The 27,901-nt window shown below is 37.3% G+C and overlaps 1 protein-coding gene across 1 annotated transcript; it reads left to right on the forward strand.

Moving 5' to 3' along the window:
* Positions 1 to 77: 77 nt before the first annotated feature.
* Positions 78 to 27,901, forward strand: LOC140150543 (vacuolar-sorting protein SNF8-like). Its single transcript, XM_072172575.1, is given in 7 exon segments — positions 78 to 214; positions 8,684 to 8,852; positions 8,855 to 8,872; positions 10,163 to 10,346; positions 22,949 to 23,093; positions 24,796 to 24,870; positions 25,122 to 27,901. Coding segments are annotated over 7 exon segments (732 nt in total). The 5' UTR covers positions 78 to 166; the 3' UTR covers positions 25,215 to 27,901.

Raw genomic sequence — 27,901 nt, forward strand, 5'->3', positions numbered from 1 at the left:
TATTTTGTCAAGTATTGCAGGGACGCCAGGAATGGCGCTCGAAGTAGGCCAAAATCACACGTTATCCTATGGGACGCTTATTTAGTGTTGCGCCCCCTTGACATTGCCGACTGGGTCAGTAGTATTTTTACGTCGGTTTACTTTTAGTTCTACAAACTAAACAAAAATGAGGCGAGCAGGACTGGGGAAAATAAATAAACAGAAGCTAGCTCAGGTATTATATAATTACGAAATTAAATATGCGATAAGATGCAATACACGTACGAATCGATGTTCAGGTTCGCCTGCGATGTTTAAGCTTCTAATGTCATGAATCATGTTCAGCAGAGCCAGGGCGTCAAATTCGGCAGTCATGCATGCATGATAGTTGTATATTTAATTTTTATTATTTTATTAACGGCATCTTTATAGAGGGTAGCCCAGATCGGTGAACAAAGCACTGCTTTCCACTGGGGCCCTCTTTACATATTAAAATACACAGACAAAGTTATGAAAAACTAGATTTCGTGGTTCTCGGGTTGGGTGGTTCTTAGTTCACCACGTAAACTTATGGCTCAAAATTCGGACTGCTCGCCAATAAGTTTACTGGTTTCTGTGTTTTGAAATTTGTTGACGTTTTCACGATCCCTGATTCCCGGTCGCTTATTTTCGCTGTGTCACGTCACATGCATGACGCTGGTGGGTACCAACCAAACTTCAAAAAAAAAAAAAAAACCTCGATCGCCGATAACGATGTGATATGGGATTTACATAGGATTACACAGAGAGATATTTTGCCAAAATTTGACCCTTTCCATTTAGCTTGGCCCTACTTTGTCTGCGCTATATGAAAAAGGACAGTCTTAAGTAAGTAAATGTACAATGATTTTGATGTTTTGATGTTTTGGGAGACTGAGAGGATCAGAACCAAAAATGATGGAGCCTATTCTTGACTGTGTAATATTCCTTCACCACATTTTCGTACGGTAAGAGGCTTATACGATGGACAGATAGTATCAGTTTGTGAATAAGGACATCGTATAAGTTCCTTGTACTAGGTGGTTCTAATGACAAAGGTTCGTTCATACTACCACCGCATTTGCGATGCGTTGCTTTGCAATGCGGTGCGTTGACGCACTGCATTGTACTGCAAACTACTGCATTGCGATATCGCAATGAAGTTAAATACATTTTAACTTGGAAATGCGAGTTGCGTTGAGTTGCGGTAAAAAGTTCTACAAACGAGCGTGGCCTAGCGGTTAAGGCATAGCGGTTAAGGCATAGGACTGTGAATCCAAGGGTCAAGGGTTCGAATCCCAGGTCCGGCTCTTTGTGTCCTTGAGCAAGGCACTTCACTCTACTTGCTTAGTGCTTCGGAGGGCACTTTAAGCTGTCGGTCCCGTGTACATGCATATTTTCTCACATTAATGTAGTGTGCACGTTAAAGAACGTCACAGGCTATTCGAAAAGAGCAGGGATCATCCCGGTACTGTTGACTGTACTTCAAAATACACTCATCTACTCTAGGTTCCAGAGTAAAAATAAGTACAGCTTGTCTGTACGCAGTGCGATAATACTCATACATATGAGGGAGGCACTTATAAGGAAGAAGAAGGAAGAAGAAGAAGAAGAAAGTAATCGATATATCGGCATCGCAAAGCAACGTATCTCAAATGCGGTGGTAGTATGAACGAACCTTAGGCTAATGAAAGTTGATTCCCAGTTTCCCGTTACCCTACTCCGCTCAAAACAATTTGCTGGCCAAATATTTCATTATTTTGAATAAAATGTTGATTTCTAACAAACTTTAACATACAAATAAATAATTGTGGTTTTAAATATATCATAAATCTCTTTCTGTTGATTTTCAGGGATTTTCTTTGCAGTAGGAGCATGGTATATATGGTTAATAATGGATTATTAATGAATACCTACTCAATTCTCTGTCCCGCACTTTTTGATCTGCTCTGATCTCATCCCGTAAAAAATATTGTGAAACTTTTGATAATAGTTGTACAATCACCTTTGACATGTGGTTGTAAACTACATCTGTAAACTACAAACTGTGATTTATCACATGTATACATGGGTAGTTATTGGTTTACACTTGTAACAGATGCAATAATGAAATGGTATAAAATAATGAATAATGAATAATGAAATGGTCACCTACACAGTCATGAAAAATAATGTAACGGGAACTGGGAATTGACTTTCATTAGCCTAATACCTATTATTACCTAATTACCAAACACCATATAAATACCCATATACCCGCCCTGGCCTTTTAAACTGTATACTACGATATAGGCCTGCGTTTCTTAGTGATCAAGACCCAACTTGACACAACTCTGTTTTGTAGCTGTGACGCTTACTTCAGTATCCATAATCTGGAACCCATCGTTCGCCTCTTCCAAGCCCTGAGTGTCCTGCTACATTATGCCCAGCGAGGTCACGTCACACTTCCGGTGTGACGTGCCCAGAACTCCAAATAATTTTCGGAAGCGACAGACAAATTGCAGGAAAGGGTGCCAACGGTAGCGTGCGGACAGACAGACAAACTCTCTATGATTAGTATTATGATATAAAATTGCCCGAATTACAAAACATGAATTAAATTTAAAGCCTTTAAAGGGACCATTGAAAGAAAATATTATTTGGTATCAAAATAAAGCCCATAAAATATAGAATCAATATCTAAAACAATTGAAGAACTAACTATTTTAGAAATAAAAATACAATAAAAACAACGTACTCGATTTACCCCCTTCCGACGCTACATCGCGTCATTTATCAAAAGTAGAAAATTGGGCGCTTCGGATGACGTCATTGTGGTTACGCGTTTCGAGTTGCGTTGTCATTTTTGCCGGGATAATTTGACAACAGCGATCGCGATCTAAATATCAGATGCAATAATCAAGATAATACAACCACTTATATGATTATTTAAAGGCCCATTCAGTGATTTGCTCATCCGGACGATCGTAAAAATCATCAAAATTCAGATTTTGGTACCTTTGTAATTGGCATAGATGTGCTAACATAGCCTGCTAGTGGTTCGGTCGAAAGCCGTGTATTTTAGACAAAATAAAGCATTTGCTTGATTCTGGACTTTTGATACTGACAGTACAAAAGTCCGACTCGAGATCGAAAAGAAGCTCACTCTCCACCGCACTACGCGCGCTATGTATTGTTTCTACTACTTATTACATCAGTAGCTACTATTTTAAACAAAATACACAATTTTAACTGTTTTTCATATTTGAATTGACCGTTAGTTTGCCTCGGTGACCTTTAATTGCTTATTTTGTTTTCTACTACAAAAATTAAGCGCCTGTTTTAAATCAATTTAGACTCTACTTCCCCGTGTTAGAAACACTGGACTAGGAAGTTTTTCCAGTCGATTGGTGGCGACTGTACTAAAAATCTCGATTTTCTCGAGTCGATCTGAGTTGAAGTAGAAAACCTTTCTAAAGCTTCTGTTTTTTGATTAATTTGTCGATGCATTCAGGGGAAAAGTGGTTTAAGGGGGTACTACACCCCTGGCCAATTTTGTGCCTATTTTTGCAATTTTCTCAAAAATTATAGCACATTGTTGACAAGTAAGATATGTATATTATAGGGGCAAGGACTACAACTACTGCACTGAAAATTCAGCAACTTGAAGCAAGTAGTTATTGATTTATTGATCAAATATTGGGTTTCCCTCATTTTTGACTGTAACTCCACAACTGTTGTCTGTGCTGAAATAAAATTTCCAGTGCAGTAGTTGTAGTCCTTGCCCCTATAATATACATATCTTACTTGTCCCTAATGCGCTATAATTTTTGAGAAAATGCAATAAACAAAATTGGGCAGGGGTGTAGTAATTCTTAATGAAATTCTGTAGACTTATTCTTTATTTCTAAGCAACTCTGACAAATTTCCATTTTTTTTTAATGTTCCTGTGAAATCACTGAAAGGGCCTTTAAAGGTCAAGTAAAAACAAAATACCAGTTGATTGTCCACATGTTATCAAAACGAGGAAGTGGAGGGCCTTTTTATTTATCATTTATTATTTTTTTACAATGCAAATATTCCCGGACATTATTAGTTGTGTAACTTGTAGAGGAGCATGATAGGATCGAGGCTCCTAATATTTGATGGTTCTCTGAGAGGATGATTAAAACAGAGCCTCTAAATTGAAATGCTTATTGGACAGAAGCAAATCTAAATAATTGACAATATTATTAACTTTTGAAACATTGAAAAAAACGTTTTCCCTTATAATAAAGAAAATAGCATTAAACATTTCGGACTCCCTCAATGGCAATGCCATGCGAAAGGAAGCGGGCCTGGCGGGGACGATCAATTGTCATTTTTTTTCATCATCATCAAGCATGCAGCTTCCTATTTTACTTATTCATAAATTCAACCATCGGTCAACATGACCAAGATATGATTCCGATGACTTTATGTAGGCCCTACATGGCATGTATAAAACCATAGAACTAATTATGAGTAGGCCTAGGCCTATGATATAATAGTGACGATGACGAAGGGAATATCGCCAAGATTTGCCGCAACACATAAATTGCAGATGATGTGCCGGCCCGAACACCTCCCATGAGTATTATTATTATAGGCCTATGTATTTTTTCCGTAGGGCCTACCTTAAAATATTCAAGAGATGACAATTGGTTAAAAAAGCCTTTTCTTCCATAAGCTAACTTTCAAAAGTGCTTATTTTCATACCCCAAACATGCCACAAGTAGGCCTAGGCCCTTTTATTTTGCAAATTTATTCCCCTAGATGCCATGTGTTATACGGGACACTTGCCAATATTATTTGAGCCGTTGGCAATGGGGCAGAAGCTGAACGGCAGATGAAGAACATGACATGCAAGCTGTTCTTGAAATAAATTATTATAGGCCTACACTTATTTTAATCCATGGATGGTTAGGCCCGGGTAGGCCTAGGCTATGCTTGAAATTGATGTCAGTCATTTCTAAAAACGAAATATCCAGCCAGGCGCGCTGTATTTTACAAGATTTACCCAGTCAACATAAACTTTGTAACTGTAGGCCTACCTTTGATAAAACGCTCGGACACTTTGCACTTTCAAGTTTCAGTGGGAGTTGAGATTGGATTAGGCCTATAAGCATTTCAAAAAAGCATAAACTAAAGGCTCAGGCTGACAGTTAATATTGTTCATATGATTGTTTGGAGTGGCCTTTATATGTTCCTCTCGTGGTTCTTTATCTTGAATTTGTTACTCGCTTTTCATAGGCCTTTAGAAATAAATAAAAATAAATTTTGGCTTTTAAATAATAGCGCCTTTTTCCAGATCTCGGAGGGTTCAAAGCGCTGTAATTTCGCTGCCATGGTCATGATGGTACTGCCACAATCAGATCGCATCATCTAGGCTGGATGCTACCGAACCTGTCGCAAATCTAGCCGCACTTGGATTGTAACATCCACCAATTATCTTTTCAGCTCCCCAAATTTCATTGGGTGAAGGAAGTTTTTGAACCTGGTCCCGTCCCATAAGTGTGTCTCAACACGGAGCGACCGTTTAGAAACAAACAAACACACTTTAATCACTCGCAATTCAGCTTCCAAACTTTGGAGTCAGGATCGGCTTGCGTTTTAGGCCCGGCGGTTCTAGGCCGCACGCCCGGGAGGTAGGCTAATTTAGGCCTGAAGAAATTAGTCGCATGTCATTAACCCGAAACATCATTGCTTTCTCTTTCCTATCCTCACCAGATATTTCAGAGGAAATAAGTAAAGAGTTGCCTCAGTAAAAACAGGGGGGGGCCGGCCAAGATTGGCTGAATTTTGACGTCGTCATTGGTTTTACACGTAAACACAAAAATGTCTCAAATTATTCCAAAACTGTACGTATGTTATTAAGCACTATTTTATCAGTCTAAATCCGTTGAGGTTCGCCAGTGAACCTCATTGTAAGTACTGTTTTTTTTATTTTTTTTTATGAATAACGTACGATATGTTACGATATATACTGAAAATTTCCACTATGTGTATCAGTGAGTTTACGTGGTGTAGTGGTTACTGATCTCGCCCCCCACTCAAAGGGTCCCGAGATCGATTCCCATCCCCGGAGATGATTAAAAAATTTTCTTCTTCTTTTTTCTTTGAATTTAAAATTATTTATTTTCATGTGAAAATGTATACATTGCACTGGGAAATATATTTTGTGCATTTTTTTTCTGTAATGGGGCCACCCGGCCAATAGAGCTCAAAACGGATTTTGGCTCCGGGAAAAAATAATTGCGTCCATCGTGCAGGCAGTGTTGCCGTCATATTGTCTGTTTTGTTTACGCTTTTGGCTGTTGCCACATTGAATAATGTAGTCCACCATCGTCTGAGTAAAAACAAATGATACTCTGAGTCTCTTGCAAAAGCCGAGCAGCTAGCACTGACAGCTGTGACTTTGTCAATATGAAGGCCTAGGCCTAACTTATGTTTCCCCGTTGTTGGCCAATTTTGTAGACCTAGCTAGAATTTATATATAGGCCTATCATAGTCATTGTAGCTTTGTAATTTATACTAGAATATCCTTTTTAATATACTTGTTAGGCCTAAAAGGCACAGAAAAGTTCATTGCTGTAAACACGTTCATGCGTTGGTTTAGGACCAAGTCTGGACTATGCAGTGTTGCCATGCAGCGGAAAGGATGGGATAACCACTTTGACGTCACAGGGGTTGCCACGTGTCTCTGCACATATGAATTGGGCGGAGCCACGCGACATTGGGCGCTTTGTCTTTATTTGCTGATTTGGGGGTAAAATAAAGGAAAAGTGCGTTTATCATTTTAGAAATGGATTCTATATGTTATTAGCTTTATTTTGATACCAAATACGTTTTTCTTTCAATGGTCCCTTTAAGGATGCACACAGGATCACTGAAGTGTTACATAGCCAAAATTGAGTTTTCATAATGTCATCTTCAAACCGTATTTTATCTTGTCATTAATAGATTTTAAAGAAATCTTAAAATTTGAACCATAAGAAAAGCTATTTTAAATAAAGACCCTTTTTCATTAAAAATTCGTCAAAATGCAAAAGCAAATAAATTATTGTTTTCCGCAATAGATCAAGGCGTTCTCGTGAACGCGCATACTGCGGCATACAGCTATAGCAAAGACACACACACATGGTAAACTGGATGGGCGAGGTGATTACTGATTGAGGCGCTGGAGTCGCCAATCGCGATCACTGCCGTATTTTATCGTACTGATCTCTTCCAAGGTAGGTAAAGCTTGCACCATTGCATTGCGAAACTGTGGGCCGACAGACCACCACCGGCCCCGTCCCAGAATCAGTAGGCCTACTCGTTAAATTTCGCCAAAAAAGTGCTGATATAGTGGTATAAATTATAGGTTTTTTTATATGAACATAATAGTGAATTTTTTGTTTGTTTTTGTTTTGTTTTTCAAGTTTCATTCTGAACTTGAAAAGATGAAATTTATCTGTAAGAAGTAGTTACCCGTAAGAAGCCATAGACAGACAAACAGATGGACAGATGTACAGATTCTGGTGAATTATAGTAAGATATTGATTGATATTTAAGGGTGCATATTGGGACTTTTTCAAAACATGTTTTTGCCTATCTGACAAACAGCCTGATAATAATAATACTGGATTCACTGTGTATGCACTCAACCTAGATCCATTGGTCAGTCCAGTGAGATAGACTCTGCATGGACAACCCCATTCAGATTGTGTGTGTGTTCAGTGCTGCATGGAAAACATAAAAGATGTCCAAATGAGTGGGCTGTTGTGCTGGTCATCTCTAGTAATAGTGGAAAAAAATGACTAAAGGTAAAAATCTTAAAAATATTCATGATGTCTTAAATTTAGTAAAGTAGCTTCACTAGCTTGTATTTAAAGCTTATGTCTTGCATTAAAGATAATGCGTACAATATGCATAATTACTAAGTCCCAATATGCACCCTTAAATATCAATCAATATATCTATAACTTGGCCAATCAGCTGACAGGAAGTCCCCCTCTGGTAAAGCCAAGTTTATGCTTTCAACTACCCATAATTTTTCGTCCACAGCTAGCTAAAGTGAAATCTACAGGTTATTTGTATAAAAGAGTGATTTTACTGTAAATTTTCTCCAGAGTCACAGACAGACAGAGTCACAGACAGACAGAGTCACAGACAGACTACCAGTATTATTATATAGATAGTATACAAAAAGTTTACTCACCTAATAATCTAATATATCTTGGAATTTGGAGAAAATTTACCTCTTCATCTGTCACATATTATAAATGCATTGGTTTTCCATGCATTTATAATATGTGCTAGATGAAGAGGTAAACATTTAGTTAGTGTGGTTTGCATATTAAGGATAACAAACTGTAATTTTTTTACCATTTTTTACCATTTTTTTTTCAAATTAACTGTGAACATTTCCATGCTGTGAATGATCCTAGCACTTCAGAATAGGTCCAGTGGTTCTCCAAAGTTGCCGAAAATCAAATTCCAAAAAAATAAATTAATTAATTAATTAATTTTTTTTCTTCAGAAAATCGGAGTACTCCGAGTTTCGGGGGTTTAAAACTCGGAAAATCGGAGTGACTCCACAAAAATCGGGAGTAGTTGGCAGGTATGCAGCACTAATGAAAATTATTTGTGTTCTGTATTGCTTCAAAATGCAAAGTTAAATGCTAGTTTAATGTTATTTTTACAGGCTAAATACAAGGATAAAGGCTCTGAGATTGCAGAAGATCAATTCAACCAGATGACCAAGCAGCTTGAAGTCTTCAGGAACAACCTGGAAGAATTTGCCACCAACCACAAAACAGACATTCGAAAGAATCCGGAATTCCGTGCACAATTTCAAGAAATGTGTGCTACTATTGAGTAGACCCTTTAGCTTGTAAGTAAAACGGATTAAAAAACCCATTTAAAAGAGGATTGTTGAATTTAAACAAGTGATTTTTGTTTGTTTTAAGTTCAGAAGGGAAAACTTTAAAATGTGGATACACCATTCGTCGCCCATCCAGGCATCCAAATAAATTTATTTATAAATTGACTCTTTCTTTTGGCAGGGTAGCAACATGTACTTACATTGTGCTACTAACCAATCACAGGTCATCAACTTTTCGGAATTGCTTGGCGTGATATATTATCGAACAGGGGCGTATTTGGACAGACATATTGTTTGCCTACTAAATTGTTGCCAGGTAGTGGTAAATAAAAAAAAATGATCTCAAACTGTATTTCACAATATATGAGATTTGACTACCATGGCATGAGAGCGCCTGCCCAAATGTGTGAGACTCACACCAAATGCATGAGAGTTGACAGCCCTGGAGATTGACAGGATTTTATTTCTGACATTTAGAATAGGACTCCGGTTATTCCTTCATGTAATTTTACACGAAGGACTCCAAGTCTTGGACACAGCAACCCATGGGTACAATGGCATATGTGATGTCAGGTCAAATGTTGTTTAGGGATGATTTGAGGTCATTTTACAATGTTCATTGTTCATAACTTGTCTGATCTTGTCATTCGGCAGGGAGTGACATATTTTACGCCCCCATGTAATTTACTTATCAACTTGTTTCCACAGTCCCTAGCATCATATCATTGTCATAATATGCGCAGCGATTGCCGAATAGGGTGCAACTCTACTAGTCTTATTACAAGACTGCCCTACCCCAACCCTAAACCCTAACCCTAAACTCCGTAAACGAGGACTGGACTCAAGTCTAGCAAGTTGCACCCTATTCGCTATCGTAGACATGACGTCATATTGGTGACCCGGGGGCGTTACCATAGCGACTGGATCACACTTTCATGACAACCGCAATGGCGATATCAATGTATGGAATTTATTTATCAAATCTTTAAATTACCAGTCATATTTAAGACCTGAAACCTCATGATTTCAGAAGGAAAACATCTTGCAAAAGCTTATACTAGGCAGTGAAATCCATAAGAAATGGCTAAAACTTGATTTTCAAACAGCAGAGCATCGACATGTACACTGTACAGCTTAGATAGCGTTGTTATGCAACCGCTTGATCCATCACTACGGAAGTAGTTGTGACCTCTGCAGGAAGTGACGTAGGACTACGACGGCGATTTCTGTAATTGTACCTAATATGCTTGTTACATTATGTTTGTCATACAATTGCTGAAATTTGATATTTGATTTCAGCTGGAAAGGGCTTTTGGTCAGAGATGCTTGGCGTAGGGGACTTTTACTATGAGCTTGGGGTGCAGATTATTGAAGTGTGTCTGGCAGCGCAGCACAGAAATGGAGGGTTGCTGAGTTTAGAAGAATTACTCAATAAAGTACGGACAACAAGAGGAAGAAGTAGACAAGCACAGGATGTTAGTTTGTAAGTAGGTTCATAGCAGTAGCTGTTACTGAATAAAAACCACACTTGTTGTGCTTATATTAATAGCCATATGATTTCTGTCTTTCTTGTTATTCTTTGACAAAATGATAAAATGATTTCAGTTATAATGATTGTCAGGAAGGTTTCTATCTATTTGAAGCAGAAATAATTTGATAAAAAAATTTTTTTTTGGGGGGGGGGGGTCACATGCAGTACCAGCAGCAGGACACTACCTTCTTGCAGGACACTGCATGAATACCAGTGCATATTGGGGGGCACCGACCATGATTGGGGGGGAGCACACACCGTTTTTTTGGCAATTTTCGTATGGGATTTTCTAAATTTTGCATTCGATAGGGGGGCACATGCCCCCCAGTGCCTCTATGATGCTACACCACTGTTATGCACTTTGTTATGTTATTTTTGGCCCCCACACATATATCAGGCATGAGAATTTTCAGTTTAAAACTGAATTCAGTTTTTTTTATAGTCAAAATTTCCGCAACTTTATTTAATTTCAGCCTGTTTTTGGTACTTTTTGCCCAATTTCACGCGCATTTTCAGTTTTTTCAGTTTTTTTTAGGAAAGTGCAGTCTCATGCCTGATATATGGGGCTTATGTTATCATCAAGGTTGCCTGTTTGTTTCTTTGTTTGGCTGCCTGTTTGGCTGGCTGTCCGAGCGGAAGCAAATGCATTAATCCACTCTGCAGCTCCAATGCTGTAACCGATCAACTTCATTATTATGTTTTCAGGGTTATTAGGAGTTAAGAAAGCCTAATAATGATAATATTGGATGGCTTATTTCGCATGATACCATAACATATCGGATTAAGTCATACAAATATCGAACTCGCCGCTGGCTCGTCCGATATTTTTACGACTCATCCGATATGTTATGGTATCATGCTCAGCCATCCAATATTATATCAAACTCGGTATGGCAATAGGATGTGGTAGCCTGATGTGCTGTATAGTTTTGTGTCATGTTATTTGCATATTTATGAATATTAATGAGCTTATTTTCATATTTTGCCTTAATTTCATTAATCCACTCTGCAGCTTAAACACAATAACCGATCAACTTCATTATTATGTTTTCAGGGTTATTAGGAGTTAAGAAAACCTAATAATGATAATATTGGATGGCTTATTTCGCATGATACCATAACATATTGGATTCGTCATACAAATATCAAACTCGCCATTGGCTCGTCCGATATTTTTATGACTCATCCGATATGTTATGGTATCATGCTCAGCCATCCAATATTATATCAAATTTGGTTTGGTGATTGGATATGGTGGCCTGGTGTGCTGTATAGTATAGTTTTGTGTCATGTTATTTGCATATTTATGAATATTAATGAGCTTATTTGTATATTTTGCCTAATCATTTCATTTATCCACTCAGCTTAAACGTAATAATCAGTCAACTTCAACCTTGGTTTGGTGATTGGATAATGGATATGGTGGCCTGGTGTGCTGTATAGTTTTGTGTCATGTTATTTGCATATTTATGAATATTAATGAGCTTGTATTAATGAGCTTATTTCCATACATTGCCTACATTTTCATTAGTCCACTCTGCAGCTTAAACGCAATAACCGATCAACTTCTAACTTGGTATTATGGTAGTATATATCAACGCTCTGCAGGGTCTATTGTTTTATTGTTTCCGATTAGAGCGCTGACATATTGGAAAATGTTGCCAATCAATATTCATGAGAGTGTACAGTACATTCAACGTCCAGTTTTCGAAATTGGGTGACTTGTGTTTGGCAGGTGTGAAATACATCTGACTGGGCGTTTTAATTATGTAACGAATAAAGGCATTGACATCATCGAATGGCTGCCCAGTGCTGTTATGTGTTTAGTTATTATATATAGGCCTAATAATTATTATTAAATGTATTCATCATTCCTTTCTTTTCCCTTCTCTGTACTTATTCTTTCCTAGACCTACACTTTATCACTCCCTCGCTCTCCTTGTTCCCTTTTACCGTCTCTCTCTCATTCCCCTCATTTTCCTTATATTTCTATTTATCTACTTGTCTTTCTTATATCTTTTCATTTTTCCCTTTCTCCAGCCCTCTCTCATTCTCCATATCCCCTCCTCCCCTCTTCCTCCCTCCTCCCCTCCCAAAACTTCTCACAGGGGTGAATCTGCCCCTTCCCAACCCCTCCCCTCATTGGGTACGCCACTATTTCTATACCAATCTCCTTCTTAAAATAAAATTAAATGGAAATTTCTTAAAAACAACCTTTATAGGCCTATACTTATGCTTACATGTATACGTATAGCGATTACCATTATAGTGTAATATAGATATGTGGAAATGGCAGCCTTCATACCTTCTAATGCGTAATCGATCAGCAAGAGCATTCAATTTATTTAAATGAAGCGCCTAAAGTCAGGTGGGTGGTAAAGATGATTGCATTGACAGCTAAAGCCTCCTTTATAGACTTAAGACCCACACAAGCACACATTTGGGATACGTGGGAACAATGGTACCACTTTACACATGACTGCCCTTACACATGACTGTATTGTGGTCAGTTATTGATACTCACCTGTTGTGTAGAGCGTTAATATTATGCCGAATCAGTGACCAATTTAATGGCGGAACCCCTTTGTTCGAAACAATGGTACCACTTTTATGAATATCCTGTCGCAACTTCTAATCGGCATCAAACGAACAAAGCATTATATAATCTATTGCGACTCTATTTCTATTAAAAGCTCTTTGGTATAATGGCCTAATGTGCTGTGTCTAGTTTTGTGGCATGTTATTTGCATATTTATGAATATTAATGAGCTTATTTGCACATGGCATATTCTTTTTATTAACAATTTATTTTGTTATTTACACACCTTTTTGTGGGGCCACCTTGTAGTGCTGGTATCGGCAAGCATTTTCGTTATCGACAAAATTAAAAAGCTGACGTCGACAACTGTCGACAATCGGGCCTAATTAATAACCCCCAAAATCGTCCCACAAACCTGGCAAATTTTGCGACGATCCGGGTGCAAAATTCGGCAACCTACATGACGGCACAACACGCTGCGGAAATACCATGAAAGGGATACATACAGGCTGAGTCAAAAAGAAGTAAACTCATGTTTGAGGGGCTGTAACTCGAGATCTGCAAGGACTCTGCTAAAAATAAAAATACCACTGGAAAGAGCATATTCTACACGTCTAAATAAAAAAAAAGAATTGTTGCAATTGCTCACAGCAAACTTAAGTTATACTCATTTGAATACAACCACCCATTTTTGTAGCTGCACACGGTTGATTGATTTTCATCCATTTCAATTTTGACGAATCAGCAAAGTACTAACAGGATTTATTGTTGAAAAGACAACTTTTGCTTTTAATTAATATTCAACAAAGTGCATGACGGTACTATAGTTTGTAGGGATACCAATTCAAGTCTTTACGAACGATCCGGCAGAAGCTTGATTGGGGAATGTTGGGTATAGGATTGAGCTGATCTTTGGTCTTGCTGTAACGCATGTCTAACTCTAGCAATGTTCACTTGTGATCTAGCAGTTCGTGGTCTGCCTGAAGCTTTCGGCTGTCTGTTCCTTAGTGTCCCGTGCACATTGAGCTTGTTCACATTCTTATATACTGCTCCCTTACATGTTTGCTGTAGGAAATTGGAGACGAAAAAAAACCCGCTGTACTTCAGTGGAACTCTTATTTTCATGATACTTCGTCGACAGAAACTTGCGCTCCCATGCGGTAAATTGTGGTGCCATGTTGTCATTTGGCCCGTTGTATTATAATGTAGTGCAATGAGGTAAAATTCATATTGAAAAAAATTATTGATCGAAACCACACCTGCCACAGAACTTTATTTGCATTTGAATATCGCGTCTTACCAATCAAATATAATCCCTACTTGGGAAGTGAAACCATGTGCAGCTACAAAAATGGGTGGTTGTATTCAAATGAGTATAACTTGAGTGTGCTGTGAGCAATGCAACAAATTTTTTTTTGATTTAGACGTGTAGAATTTGCTCTTTCCAGTGGTATTTTTATTTTTATCAGATTCCATACAGATCTTGAGTTACAGCCCCTCAAACATGAGTTTACTTCTTTTTGACTCAGCCTGTATTGGCAATGAACAGGTATGAGATTTTTCCTAAAATATTACCCCCTAAGATCAATGTGAATCTGGTGTAACATTTTTTTTGGGGGTACAGAATCAGATACAGATATGAAACAAAATGGTGTGAAAGGTCCCATCGCAAATAAACAGCGTCTGTGATTGGCTCATATTTTACCCATTTCGCTTAAATACCCAATCAGTGTGCTTGTTTCAATAAATATAATGATGTCATCAGTTGATCATCAGGGACTTTCCTTTTTGCCAATGTTGCGAGACAGCGAAAATGGCGACTGCCGAATTGGATACTACCAGCATGGGCGATAGATCGAAAAAGTCACAATGAAAACGCTAAAGAAACACAACGAGAACGTCTGGGAAATCAACAAAGATGTAAAGAATAAGAGATCCCAAAAATACCTTGGTAAATTTTTGTTAGGATGTTAAACTTTTCAAGCTTTCTTAGCTGAAGTTTTTGTTTACTTTTTGTTGATATGCAAAGCTCTTGTCGACAATCGGTAAAAGTGCTTTTGTCAACAATTTTGTCGACAAAGCCTTGTTGATACCGACACTACCACCTTAGTTACGAACCGCGTAATTCTAGTTTAAAAAAAACGTTTTCAACTCCATTTTCAGCCTATGTAGGACATTAGACTTCTCCGTAGTCCACTCCATTTTGCATACTCTGGCTATTACATTTAAAGGGGCATTTCGTGATCCACAGCCTCATCCCCCCACTTTTCTCAAAAAAAGTTGAGATTTTTATATCACTGGAAACCTCTGGCTACATAATGTTTATACATGTTTGCTGTAGGAAATTGGAGACGAAAAAAAACCCGCTGTACTTCAGTGGAACTCTTATTTCCATGATACTTCGTCGACAGAAACTTGCGCTCCCATGCGGTAAATTGTGGTGCCATGTTGTCATTTGGCCCGTTGTATTATAATGTAGTGCAATGAGGTAAAATTCATATTGAAAAAAATTATTGATCGAAACCACACCTGCCACAGAACTTTATTTGCATTTGAATATCGCGTCTTACCAATCAAATATAATCCCTACTTGGGAAGTGAAACCATGTGCAGCTACAAAAATGGGTGGTTGTATTCAAATGAGTATAACTTGAGTGTGCTGTGAGCAATGCAACAATTTTTTTTTTTGATTTAGACGTGTAGAATTTGCTCTTTCCAGTGGTATTTTTATTTTTATCAGATTCCATACAGATCTTGAGTTACAGCCCCTCAAACATGAGTTTACTTCTTTTGACTCAGCCTGTATTGGCAATGAACAGGTATGAGATTTTTCCTAAAATATTACCCCCTAAGATCAATGTGAATCTGGTGTAACATTTTTTTTGGGGGGTACAGAATCAGATACAGATATGAAACAAAATGGTGTGAAAGGTCAAATCGCAAATAAACAGCGTCTGTGATTGGCTCATATTTTACCCATTTCGCTTAAATACCCAATCAGTGTGCTTGTTTCAATAAATATAATGATGTCATCAGTTGATCATCAGGGACTTTCCCTTTTTGCCAATGTTGCGAGACAGCGAAAATGGCGACTGCCGAATTGGATACTACCAGCATGGGCGATAGATCGAAAAAGTCACAATGAAAACGCTTAAAAAGAAAACACAACGAGAACGTCTGGGAAATCAACAAAGATGTAAAGAATAAGAGATCCCAAAAATACCTTGGTAAATTTTTGTTAGGATGTTAAACTTTTCAAGCTTTCTTAGCTGAAGTTTTTGTTTACTTTTTGTTGATATGCAAAGCTCTTGTTGACAATCGGTAAAAGTGCTTTTGTCAACAATTTTGTCGACAAAGCCTTGTTGATACCGACACTACCACCTTAGTTACGAACCGCGTAATTCTAGTTTTAAAAAAACGTTTTCAACTCCATTTTCAGCCTATGTAGGACATTAGACTTCTCCGTAGTCCACTCCATTTTGCATACTCTGGCTATTACATTTAAAGGGCATTTCGTGATCCACAGCCTCATCCCCCCACTTTACTAAAAAAAAGTTGAGATTTTTATATCACTGGAAAACTCTGGCTACATAATGTTTATGTACAAAATATTTCTTGCAGATTAATTCGTTTTGCAAAGATATCGTGAAATTTGAATTTCGTTCTGGTGTACCAGAACGAAATTACAACGCATTGTCTATGGAGCAGTGTAATACACATAATCATGCATAACTCGCAAACACAAAATCGGAATCAACTGAAATTTTGGGAATAGGCTTTTTTCGTGGATATGTACTGAAAAATGTCATAAAAAGAGGATGCTAGGATCACGAAACACTCCTTTAAGCATAAAATGCTGATTTGTATTAATTTGTGTGCAATTGATAGATTTTCACATCTGATATTTTCAGTCACCATACTCCCTCTGTTTGTTAGCTTCCCAAGTGGACTACTTTGACTTGCGGTTAACATTCTTAACATGGGACTCTATGGAGAGTTAGGCCAATTTCTGGCCTAACTAAAATTGTCCATGATGTAATGCATCTTTAAATGGATCTGGCTTGTGATTGGTCGCCCAGATCACGCTATTGTTTAAATCCTCCGTGCACGTGTCATTACCATTAACTACATCGTACACAACAATCTATGGAAGTTGCAGCACCATTTGTGGTGGGCGCGAACTCTCATTAATGCATGGACGTACATTTTAGCACGTCATACACTACCATGCTTAGAACTTGCGGTTTATTGGATTGATAAACAAGTATGATTGACCAAAGTCCCGGGATAAAGTTCTGCTTAGAAGTCAAAGTACATAGTCAAATTTTTTACTTGGACTTTCGCAATCAATACACTGGTAGATTCCAATATCAAAATCGTTTAGTATTGAAGTGAGCCATTATAATTATGCAAGATATTTTGCATTCAATAACTTTTATTGTCACTAATCATCTAATTATATAAACCCTTTATGACCATTTTACTATTGAACACTTTAATTTTAACATGTTTAATAAACATCAGTATAATTTTGAGTTCAACCGAGTGCGTTCATCATGATTAAATAATAATAATATATTTTTTATCAAAATTCGACTATGGCATAGTCTAATAGGACATCACATCTTGCATTTGTTATCAACATAAAAATTGTTTCTAGAAGAAAAATCTACATTTTGCTTTTATCACTGTACTTGGGGTCTAAGTAGGTACTGGTAGGCCTTCTCCTTGACAGTTAATCCCAGTGTTCTTGATGCCTTGGCTCTGATGTTTGCTATGTGTTTACTCCAAGTTAAATCAGATGATATGGTGACACCTAAGTATTTGGTAGACAGTTCCTTGGGTATTGTGTCTGTGCCTACTGAGTATTGGTAATCAAGTGGCTTCTTCTTGGTGATCGTTACATGGACAAACTTTTGCACATTAAATTGCATTCCCCATCTCTCAGCCCACTCAAACACTTTAATCAGGTCTTGATGTAGTGCCCTCTGGTCCTCATGAGATGTTATATTCCTGTAGATTACACTATCATCCGCAAAAAGGCGCATACTCGATGTAATACCATCTGTGATATCGTTGATGAAGATGAAGATGAAGATAATACTGGACCCATAACTGAGCCCTGCGGCACTCCAGAGGTGACAGGACACCACTCCGACTCTTCACCATCAACAGCTACACATTGTGTGCGACCAGATAAAAAGGCTCCTATTCATTGTTGTGTTGGACCATTGATTCCATAAAAGGATAACTTATGGAGCAAGTGTTGATGAGGCACTTTGTTGAATGCCTTGCTGAAATCTAAAAACAAGACATCTGACTGCCCACGTTGGTTGAGTGTGGTAGACCAATCATTTACAGCTTGCAGTAATTGGGTATCACAAGAGAGTTTTTCTCTAAACCCATGTTGATTATTTATGATGATATTGTTTTTGCTCAAATGTTTGGCAAGATGACTAACCACAATGCTCTTGCACTTTGCAGCAAATGCAGGTAAGACTCACTGGGCGATAGTTTTCTGGGTTGGTTTTATCACCTTTCTTAAATATCCCAGTAACTCTTGCTTTGGTCCAGACTGATGGAAGTTTACCAAATCTGTAGGATTGTTGCATGATGATGTTAGCATTGGTGCAAGATCATCAGTATACTCATGTAACAGTCCCGGGGTAACAGTCTGGCTGGAATGTCATCCGGCCCACTAGCTTTATTTGAGCTAAGTTGGTGAAGTTGCTTAGCTACTCCTTCTTCTTCAATGATAAGATCATTTATATGAGGGTATGGTGAAGGTCCCTTATCAGGCAAAGGAAGATCATCAGAGTTGTTAAATACTGACGCAAACTGAGCATTCATTAAGTGTGGTAGCTTTGGATTTCCCGGTAAAGTGCACTCCATTACTGGTTCTTAATATAGGAATATCCAAAGTTTCCTTTCTTTTTGACTTGATGTAAGACCAGAATTTTTTGCCATCAGAAGCTAAACTGTCCCCTACAGTGTTATTGATGTAGTCTGTATGCGCTTCTGCCACGAGTTTTTGAACTTTATTTCGCTGAGCCTTGTACTTCACCCAGTCACTCTGTTTTTTGGATGATCTGGCTTTGTTGTATGACCTATCCCGTCTTCTCATCGACAAGGTTCAAATCCCGTAACTTCACTAGTTTTGCAAGTTTCAGGTTTCACATATATGGTCATAACTCATAATTAATCAATTTTCATTAAAATCTGGTGTTTGGTTAAGATTTAGAATGACTTTGACCTCAGAAATGAATTCTACACCCAAAAAAACCTCACAGAGTGGGAGCCCTAGGAATAAAAATTGTAGTGTAATTCACGTCAGACACAATTTCTTTTAACGACAAAAATTAATTTTTGTAATCGATCAAAAAACAAACGTTTTATACCAACTTTGATTTTAGCCTGAATCCGTAAATGGCACCTCTTGCCCCTTTTTCAGGTCAAGGCTGTCTTTTTCATTATGCAATGAGCCATAGTTACACAGCCGTGACTAACGTCACGGCTGTGTCTTTTTTCTTACAGGTTCTTTCTTGCACAGCCGCCATTGGCGCTGTGCATTGTTTTTACCGCTTTCTTTCTTCCTTCTTCTCAACATCATAATATATATAATCAGCCATCGTAGCCACATGCTTTCAGGCATGTTGACCATACTTGGTCAGTAGAACCGTTTGGTGGTGCCACAGATGTCACATGATCAACTTCCGGTCAAATGTCATCCACTTCCGGTCAATGGCCAAAACTTGGATTTTCACTAAAAATGCTGCTCCTCCCACATATTACATAGCATCGTGACGTCACTTACACACATGCATCATCTATATCCAGTGTCTAAAAGTTGTTAACAGAATTGGGATCAAAGGTCATTAAAGGGTCACTTCCGGTAAAAGTCTGAAAAATTTGTAAAAAACATTCAAAAAATCACTGTCTTTACAAATTACATAGCAGAGAGCCGCCATTAGCACACATGCATCGCTACTAGTTAGGGTCTTTAGGATGCCTACAGTTTTGGGGTCAAAGGTCATTAAGGGGTTACTTCCGGTCAAAAACCAAAATTATCAAAAAAGTTTTTTATCTCAAAATGTAAACAGACCAGAGTAATATAATCATCATACATGAATCAGTGTTTGCTGATGTATGCATGGTATTTTTATTTTGGGGGTCAAAGGTCATTAAGGGGTCACTTCCTGTTTTTAGCTAAATAACTTTAAGAATTTTTATCTCGACAAATAAACAAAGTAGAATTTTTTAATTAAAATTAAAACAATGCATTTTGTCAGTGTACATGTGTTTTTTTTTTTCATTGAGGTCAAAGGTCATTAAGGGGTCAAAAGGTCAATCATAAATTTAAAAAATCAAAATCCATGTATAAGTTCGATTAAGCTGAAATTCACCAGGAATATACCTTATGACATCCTAAGCACTAGGTAATATTTTTGCGGGGTTAAAGGTAATTAAGGGATCACTTCCGGTTCTCACAGATTCGGGGTCATAACTCATTTGTCACTGCTGGCTGTGCATGCTCGCGGTCGCAGGCGAACGCAATCAGATCTCGTTCTTTATTCTTTCTTCTGTCACCCATTACATTTGCTCTAGCACTCACATGCTTACATCGATTTTGACCTAACTTGGTCACAATGATCATTGACCGTGCCGGCGTGCCCCTACATGTCACATGAAACTCGTGGGGTCAAAGGTCACGCAGGGGTCATAGGGGTCAAAAACGTGATTTCAACTAAAAATGCATCTTCTCCCACAACTTACGTATGACAGTGACGTCACTTGCACACACGAATTGTTATTACCCAGTGTCTATGTGGTGTACACAGATTTGGGGTCAAAGGTCATTAAGGGGTCACTTCCGGTATAAAACGAAATACCTTCAAATTTTTTATTAGCTAAACAAAACATAGGACAGTAACGGTATGTTCACACATGGGTTACAGTTACCCAGTGTATATGTGGTATTTTTTCATTTGGGGTCAAAGGTCATTAAGGGGTCACTTCCGGTATAAAACGAAATACCTTTAAAATGCATCTACTCCCACAAATTACGTAGGACAGTGACGCCACTTGCACATATGCATTGTTATTACCCAGTGTCAAGGTGGTGTACACAGATTTGGGGTCAAAGGTCATTAAGGGGTCACTTCCGGTATAAATCGAAATATCTTCAAAAAAATATTAGCTAAGAAAAACATAGGAGAGTGATGGTATGTTCACATATGAATTGTGTTTACCCGATGTGTATGTGGTATTTTTCAATTTCGGGTCAAAGGTCATTAAGGGGTTACTTTCGGTCTGAGACGAAAAACCTTCAAAATGGGCCTTCTGCCACAAATAATGGTGTAGTGATGCCACGTGCACATGTGCATTGACATTAGCCAATGTCTATGGTCTTTTCATATATTTTGGGGTCAAAGGTCATTAAGGGGTCACAACACGGCTGTGTTCGTGGTCTTAGACCACAGCTAAGTCTAGTTGAAGCTGTTTCACATACATGTTCAAAAAACTCTAAAGAATGAGGACATATACTGTTGCAATATCTTTTGTTGATTTCGAATGATAATGTCACCAAATATTGCGAGGCAGATATTTCCCGACTTTTTTACAATTGAATACCTGAGTGGAAGAAGGGCCCAACTCCATCAAAACTGTTTTCGAAATATTAAGAAAAAACTTCATATTTGGAAACGTTTTATAGGCAAGAGTGTTTTCATCTTTAAGGGACCTTTAATACATGAACATACAATATTACATACATTCGAAATTATGTATGATGTTTCCATGGCAACGGTACAGGTCTTAATACGAGCTGGAGTTGGGCCCTTCTTCCACTAATATACTGCAAGTACCAGTTCCGTAAGCAGATGTGTCATAAATAGCAACAGAAATTTGGTAATTATCCGTTAATTACACAAATAGAAGCGTGTAATATGTTAGCAAGAATGTTTATTGTAGTGACAAGCAGATTTCATGGATGAGCAGAATTCCTCTTTAACCTAATATTTGTGGAAGAAGGGCCCAACTCCATGGAGTTGGGCCTTTCTTCCATGAAAACCATGATTGAGTGTACGTGGAAGACTATTTAGAGAGTGGATTTTGGCTCATCTTTCACACACAAGGAAGAACAATCTGCTGGCAATAAAATGCTGGGTCTAACTCATTTTTGTAAAAAATTGGAGTTGGGCCTTTTTTCCACTCAGGTATTCAATTTCATCATTTATGATATGGATATTATTACTGCTCATATTTAAATGCTTAAGGAACTTAAATTTAAATCAAATTCAGGGCTATGTACATTTCATGTGAGAGCAGCCTATATGGAATAATTTATCACCGGTAGTTAGAGCAGAGTTGGAGAATATTTCAACAGGCCAATTCAAATCAAAAGTTTACCAAGTTCCTGTTTGAAAAGTTTATCCTTGTGTACATTGTAATTTTCATTCAATTTCATTAATTATCGCATAACTTTTTGCTGTACATGTATTTCTAGTTACTTGATCCCATTTTGTTTTTTAATGTGTACATCTTGTGTAAATTTTAATTATGATGTTTGTATATATTATAATGTACTTTGTATGAGGGCCTGCTTGGAAAGCAGTGCTTGTCACTGAAGCTGTTTTACCCTCAATAAAGAAAGATTTCTATCTATCTAGTATCTATCTATCTATAAAACGGCCAATCTATCTGTACAAAATGCGTCATTTTTATGTAAACAAAAGGCTAAAGATAGCATTATGAGATTTATGTTTTATTATTACACTCCTCTGTTCAACTGCTTCTGTGGCCGAGCGGTAGAGACCTGGACTCGTAAACAAACAAGTCTGGAATCGTTGGTTTGAGTCCCATCGAAGCCCTTGGAAACTCCGAAATGAATCACTTGTCGTTAAATCTTGTGTTGTATCTTTAAGTAAACATTAGCTCTTTTGAAGCAGTCAAATGATCATGCAGAATATCAAATGTCCAAATATTCAAATATTTATGTCTTTCTTTTCTTCCATAGAGATGATATGATGCGTGCAATAAAGAAATTAAAGATACTAGGAAATGGTTTTGCATTGCATAGACTAAAAGATGGTCGATTTATTGTTCAATCAGTCCCAGCAGAACTCAACATGGATCACACAAATGTAATCAGTGTAGCAGAGGTGAGTAACCACATCATGGTTTTGCATGTAAATGTGACATCCCATGTCAAAACCAGACACTTTTGGGCAGCTTATCAATTTTGAGGTTTTTACATAAAGGCAATTCCGCCATTACGTCACACTTTTCAAAAATCGTCCAAATAACTTGATTTATGTCTCATATCGAAGGATATAGAATGTACTTTACCTTTTTTTCAAGGTATGGGCAAATATGAAAAATGGCATGTTGCGGACATACATTACCAAAAATGCCACTTTCAACCACCCTGTACCATTTCTTTTTGTTGTTTGAAACAAATTAATTTGGCACATTTTCAAAATTTAGTATAAATACTTTGTTTTGAAATGTTTCCTTGTATGGATCTATGTCTAATATTTAGAAATAACATCCGGAACTCGTTGCGGAATAGGCTTAGAATCAAATTGTCAGGTTTTATACTTTTATCAAAGTTACTTCTGATAGTGGTCAAAATCCATATGCCTCCATAAGTTAGAAGATCTGGGTCCTCAAAGTCTGTGAAATGTACGTCCGCAACGCCAGAACTGCCCATGTCTTAAATATAGAGATATTTTGCTCCCCAATGAAATCGGACATTACTAAGCGAAGATATTGAATGCTATGGTATTATAAAATTGGAAATTGAGATATCGGCCTTTTAAAAATATTATTGACAATGTTGAGAGTAAGAATTTCCTTGAAAAAGGTCTCAAAAAATACAAGATGCTAGTTATATTCCGATCTGAAACTATATTTTAAACATTAATAACATCACAAATTCGCAACAAACCCAAACCGTGAAAAAATCACCCCCAGGCAGATTTTTGGCTATTTCTTCTGCCCAAAAGTGTCTGGTTTTGACATGGGACATCACAAATGAGGACATCAAAACATGTGTCATGCTTCTGTCATGTGTATTGTCTTTAAAACATGATGAATGTGTTTCAGTTTTAGTCAAAACGTTTCAATATTCTTTTAATGTCGGGTTATATAAAAATCATGAAAATGTTTCTAAACTGTTTTATATGAAAAAACACTGCAACAACATTTTATTTAAAAGGGTCACCATAATGAAACCCAGATTTATCCTTTTGATAATTAATTGCATGATAATTGTCCCATCACTTCTCTACCTCGTTATTGTGGATGTGTCTGCATTTGTGGTATGCATAATTCAGTGGAAGGTAGATGCATTTCTGGCAATAGGGACGGAGAGATGCGGCGACATATGACAACTCAATTTTACGTTGCAGCTCACACGTTTACGTCGCCAACCCCTGATTGGTAGGTTTGTTTCTGGGTCGACTGGCATGTGAGAGGAGCATGGGCCAGTCAATCGCCGCGCAATTTCATTTATGAATTGGAGCTTGTTGAGTTAACACATACATTTGTTTCTGTGTAAAGACCGTTTGACCATTTGTTTAGAGTGACTTTCAGTATAAAGTGGCAGTCTCTGTATGGTTACAATTCGTGTTTTATTAATAATTTAATTTGTGATTGTACTTCCATTGTTGTTTTGCTCCTCTACTGTCACAGCTGTGTAAGAAAGAAAGAACCTGTACGATATAAAGCACAGCCCTGACATTTGTCACGGCTGTGCAACAATTTAAATTTGGGGGGAATTTAAAACTTAATTCATGCATGAAAATTGAAAGGGTTAACTGGTCTTCTCTAAATTGGCACATGTCTTTTTTTAATTCATAGGGAACAGGACAGGTTTCAATTTCCAAGTTAAAGCATCATCTCGGATGGGAAGATGATAGAGCAAATCTAGTCATGGTAAGAATATAACAGTGTGTTCTTCTTCAGTTTTCACTTAATTGAGCTTAAGTTGGACCAACTGAAGTAAAATCAAATCTGAAGGTACATTTGTAGGTCCCCACTAACTCAAAATATGTTGCCAAGTGGGTCATCAAAATTAAACTTTTTGTAAAAATGCTTCAGAAAATGTAAATTGCCAACATTACTGTACGGTAATTGCAGTTCCCGAAATACATGTCAATCTTTTTAATTCTGTTTGTATTTTTCAGGATCGCCTTGTCCAAGAAGGTCTTGTTTGGATTGATGATCAAGATAGACAAGAAAGACAGTATTGGTTTCCAGGCTTATTCCCAGAAACATGATACATGTAGATCACCATGGATACCCACAAACATTTGATCAGCATTGAAAATAAATATAATGGTTTACCCCACTTGTAGAACATTTTAAATTCATCACAATTCAAGTGTTGCATTTTTCAAAAACATACAAGTTTCAGCCTTGGAACTGTTGAAAGCAGTGTAGTATGAGCAAGGTTTTCTTTAAGCATTTTGCTGAAGGGGTATTTTCAATTTTTTTGGACCCTTTTAATTGTGATTTATTCCTCTGAAGGGGTCCAAAACATTGTCCCAGAGGTATTTTTTAATATTATTTGAAAGCCGAACATTTGTGAAATGAGCAGTCCATGGAGCCTTTCGTGGACGGCGCAGGGGGATGTTCCCCCCTCAGAACTTTGAAAATTTTGCAAATGAAGACCTAATTGAAGCGATTTGGTGGACCATTTTGGCACTATTACTGTGTAAAATTTAAGTTTGAACAGTTGAAAAAGCCGAAAATTTGTAAAATGATGGTACATGAACATGATGAAGCCTTTAGTTGTCACGTTTTCCCTGTTATTGTAGGCATATAAATTGTGTTAAACATAGGGCCTAAATTGGCAAATGTCGATAGCAGAAGCGACAATGGTCATCCACTACGCATGGGGTTGTCTGAAATGGACAATTTTACAAAGTTAAGTCCAATTGAAGCCATTTGGTCAATAATTTAAACAGAAAAAAGGACCCAAACTCAATGTGCAAAATTTTAAACTGACACTGTACGAGTCTTCAGACTTCCAATCATTAAAACATGCATGGATCAATGTTGACAAAATGTGATGAGCCCTGCATATGGGGATCGAGTAGGTCCTAAATGCCAAAAGCTGAGAATAATTGCACAATATCGGGTGTTTCTCTATTCAAATCTTGCAATATTTGAACGCGTACGTTTTCAAGATTTCGTACGCGTTGGACTTTGGATTTGAAGGGGTCCGCAAAGTGCCTGAACGCGTAAACCCTGAGTATGAGGCTCATTCAATTATATAAATTCTTCTACTTTTATAACATTAGCAACGCCTACAGAACAGTGCAGCTTGTGTTATATATGTGATGCGATCAAGCAAAATCAGTCGGAACTCGGAAATATTGATTTTGAGATATAGCCAAACAAAGGACATATTTCCTTTTGTTTCCCGTTGTTTTTGAAACTCATTAATTGCTCATATCTTTGGAACTGGTTGTTCAATTTAAACGGGATTTTCTGCAAAATCCAGATTTGTAAATGCTTTTACTATCCTATAAGAAACTGAAAATTTAATATTTACGAGTTCCGACTGATTTTGCTTGATCGCATCACATATGCTGTTGGTCGTCGAACTGAAGCTGCGCCATTAATATCAAAACTGCACTGGCTCCCTGTGGCACATAGAGTAACTTTTAAGATCTTGCTTCTTGTGTACAAGGCACTTAATGATCAATCACCTGTTAATATTGCTCAAATGTTCTCTTATTTATGTAACTGCTCGCCAGCTCAGATCTTCAAATGATCTTTTACGTCTTGCAATTGACAGATTCAACTCTGTTGCTGGAGAACACAGGTTTCCTGTTGTTGCTGCCAAAGCATGGACTGGTCTACCACAACACATCAGGGGAGCCTCATCTACAATCACTTTCAAGAAACTCTTAAGAACACACTTGTTCTGACTTTCTGGTTGTTATTGCTTACATATTTTGCTCATGTTATATTTTTGTAAATGCAATGTAAACGCAATTTAAAACACAATTAATCATTGAGGCACATGGATCAATACAATTTTTTTTAAATTTTACATACATTCAAATACACACTATTTATTAAAATCGCAAATTTACACACAAAATAATTCAAATTACAATATAACTTTATAACAGCATGTATAAATACTATTGATATTACATAGGCCTTCATAAAACATAAAGAATAAATAATAAATGTGGGAGCCCCCCAAAAGCATTTTTAAAAAGATAAAACACTGAAAAATACCCACATAGCCTAATAATCAATATTTAAAAAAATGTGATTACATCAATATATCAAAATTAAAAATTAATTTAATATCAAAAATATATAAATTCAATGTCAAACTGATTGCACAAAAAGTATAAAGCATGATACATGTACCATGATAAAGCATGATAGCACAGAAAAAATGATCTTGTTGTACAAAAAAATAAATTAATGAAGTCAAGACAAATTAAAAACTTACACTTTTTAAATATCATAAAAATTAAGAGTTTTGGAAGAGGTGATTTCAGTTTAAGATCAATTGAATTCCAGGACATGGCCCTTCTGAATAAGAATGGGCATGTAGTAGCGACCAGCTTCAGTTCTGGGTTTGAAATCCAATGCAGTATTATGATGACGACTGGTTTTTACAGAAGTAAAAATTGTTTGCATATACTTTGGAACAAACCCAGCAATACATTTAGAATTTAAAGACAGATGATCTTGTCTAAGGTTTTTCCCTGATTAAAGAAGACGGTGTCCTGACTGGAACTTTAACAATGGCCCCCTCCCAGCCCTGTTCGGGAGACGCTCAATCCTATTCAGAAGTGTGTTATTACAATTTCCCCATACAGTATCGGTATCACAATAAGTCAATCTTGGAAGAATAAGAGCTTTGTAAATTGTTCCCTGATTCTGTATAACATGCCAATGTATTTAGAAAATGTTAAACAAGTTACATACTTAA

The sequence above is a fragment of the Amphiura filiformis genome, chromosome 4 (genome assembly GCF_039555335.1).
Source record: "Amphiura filiformis chromosome 4, Afil_fr2py, whole genome shotgun sequence".
NCBI classification, from domain to species: Eukaryota; Metazoa; Echinodermata; class Ophiuroidea; order Amphilepidida; family Amphiuridae; genus Amphiura; species Amphiura filiformis.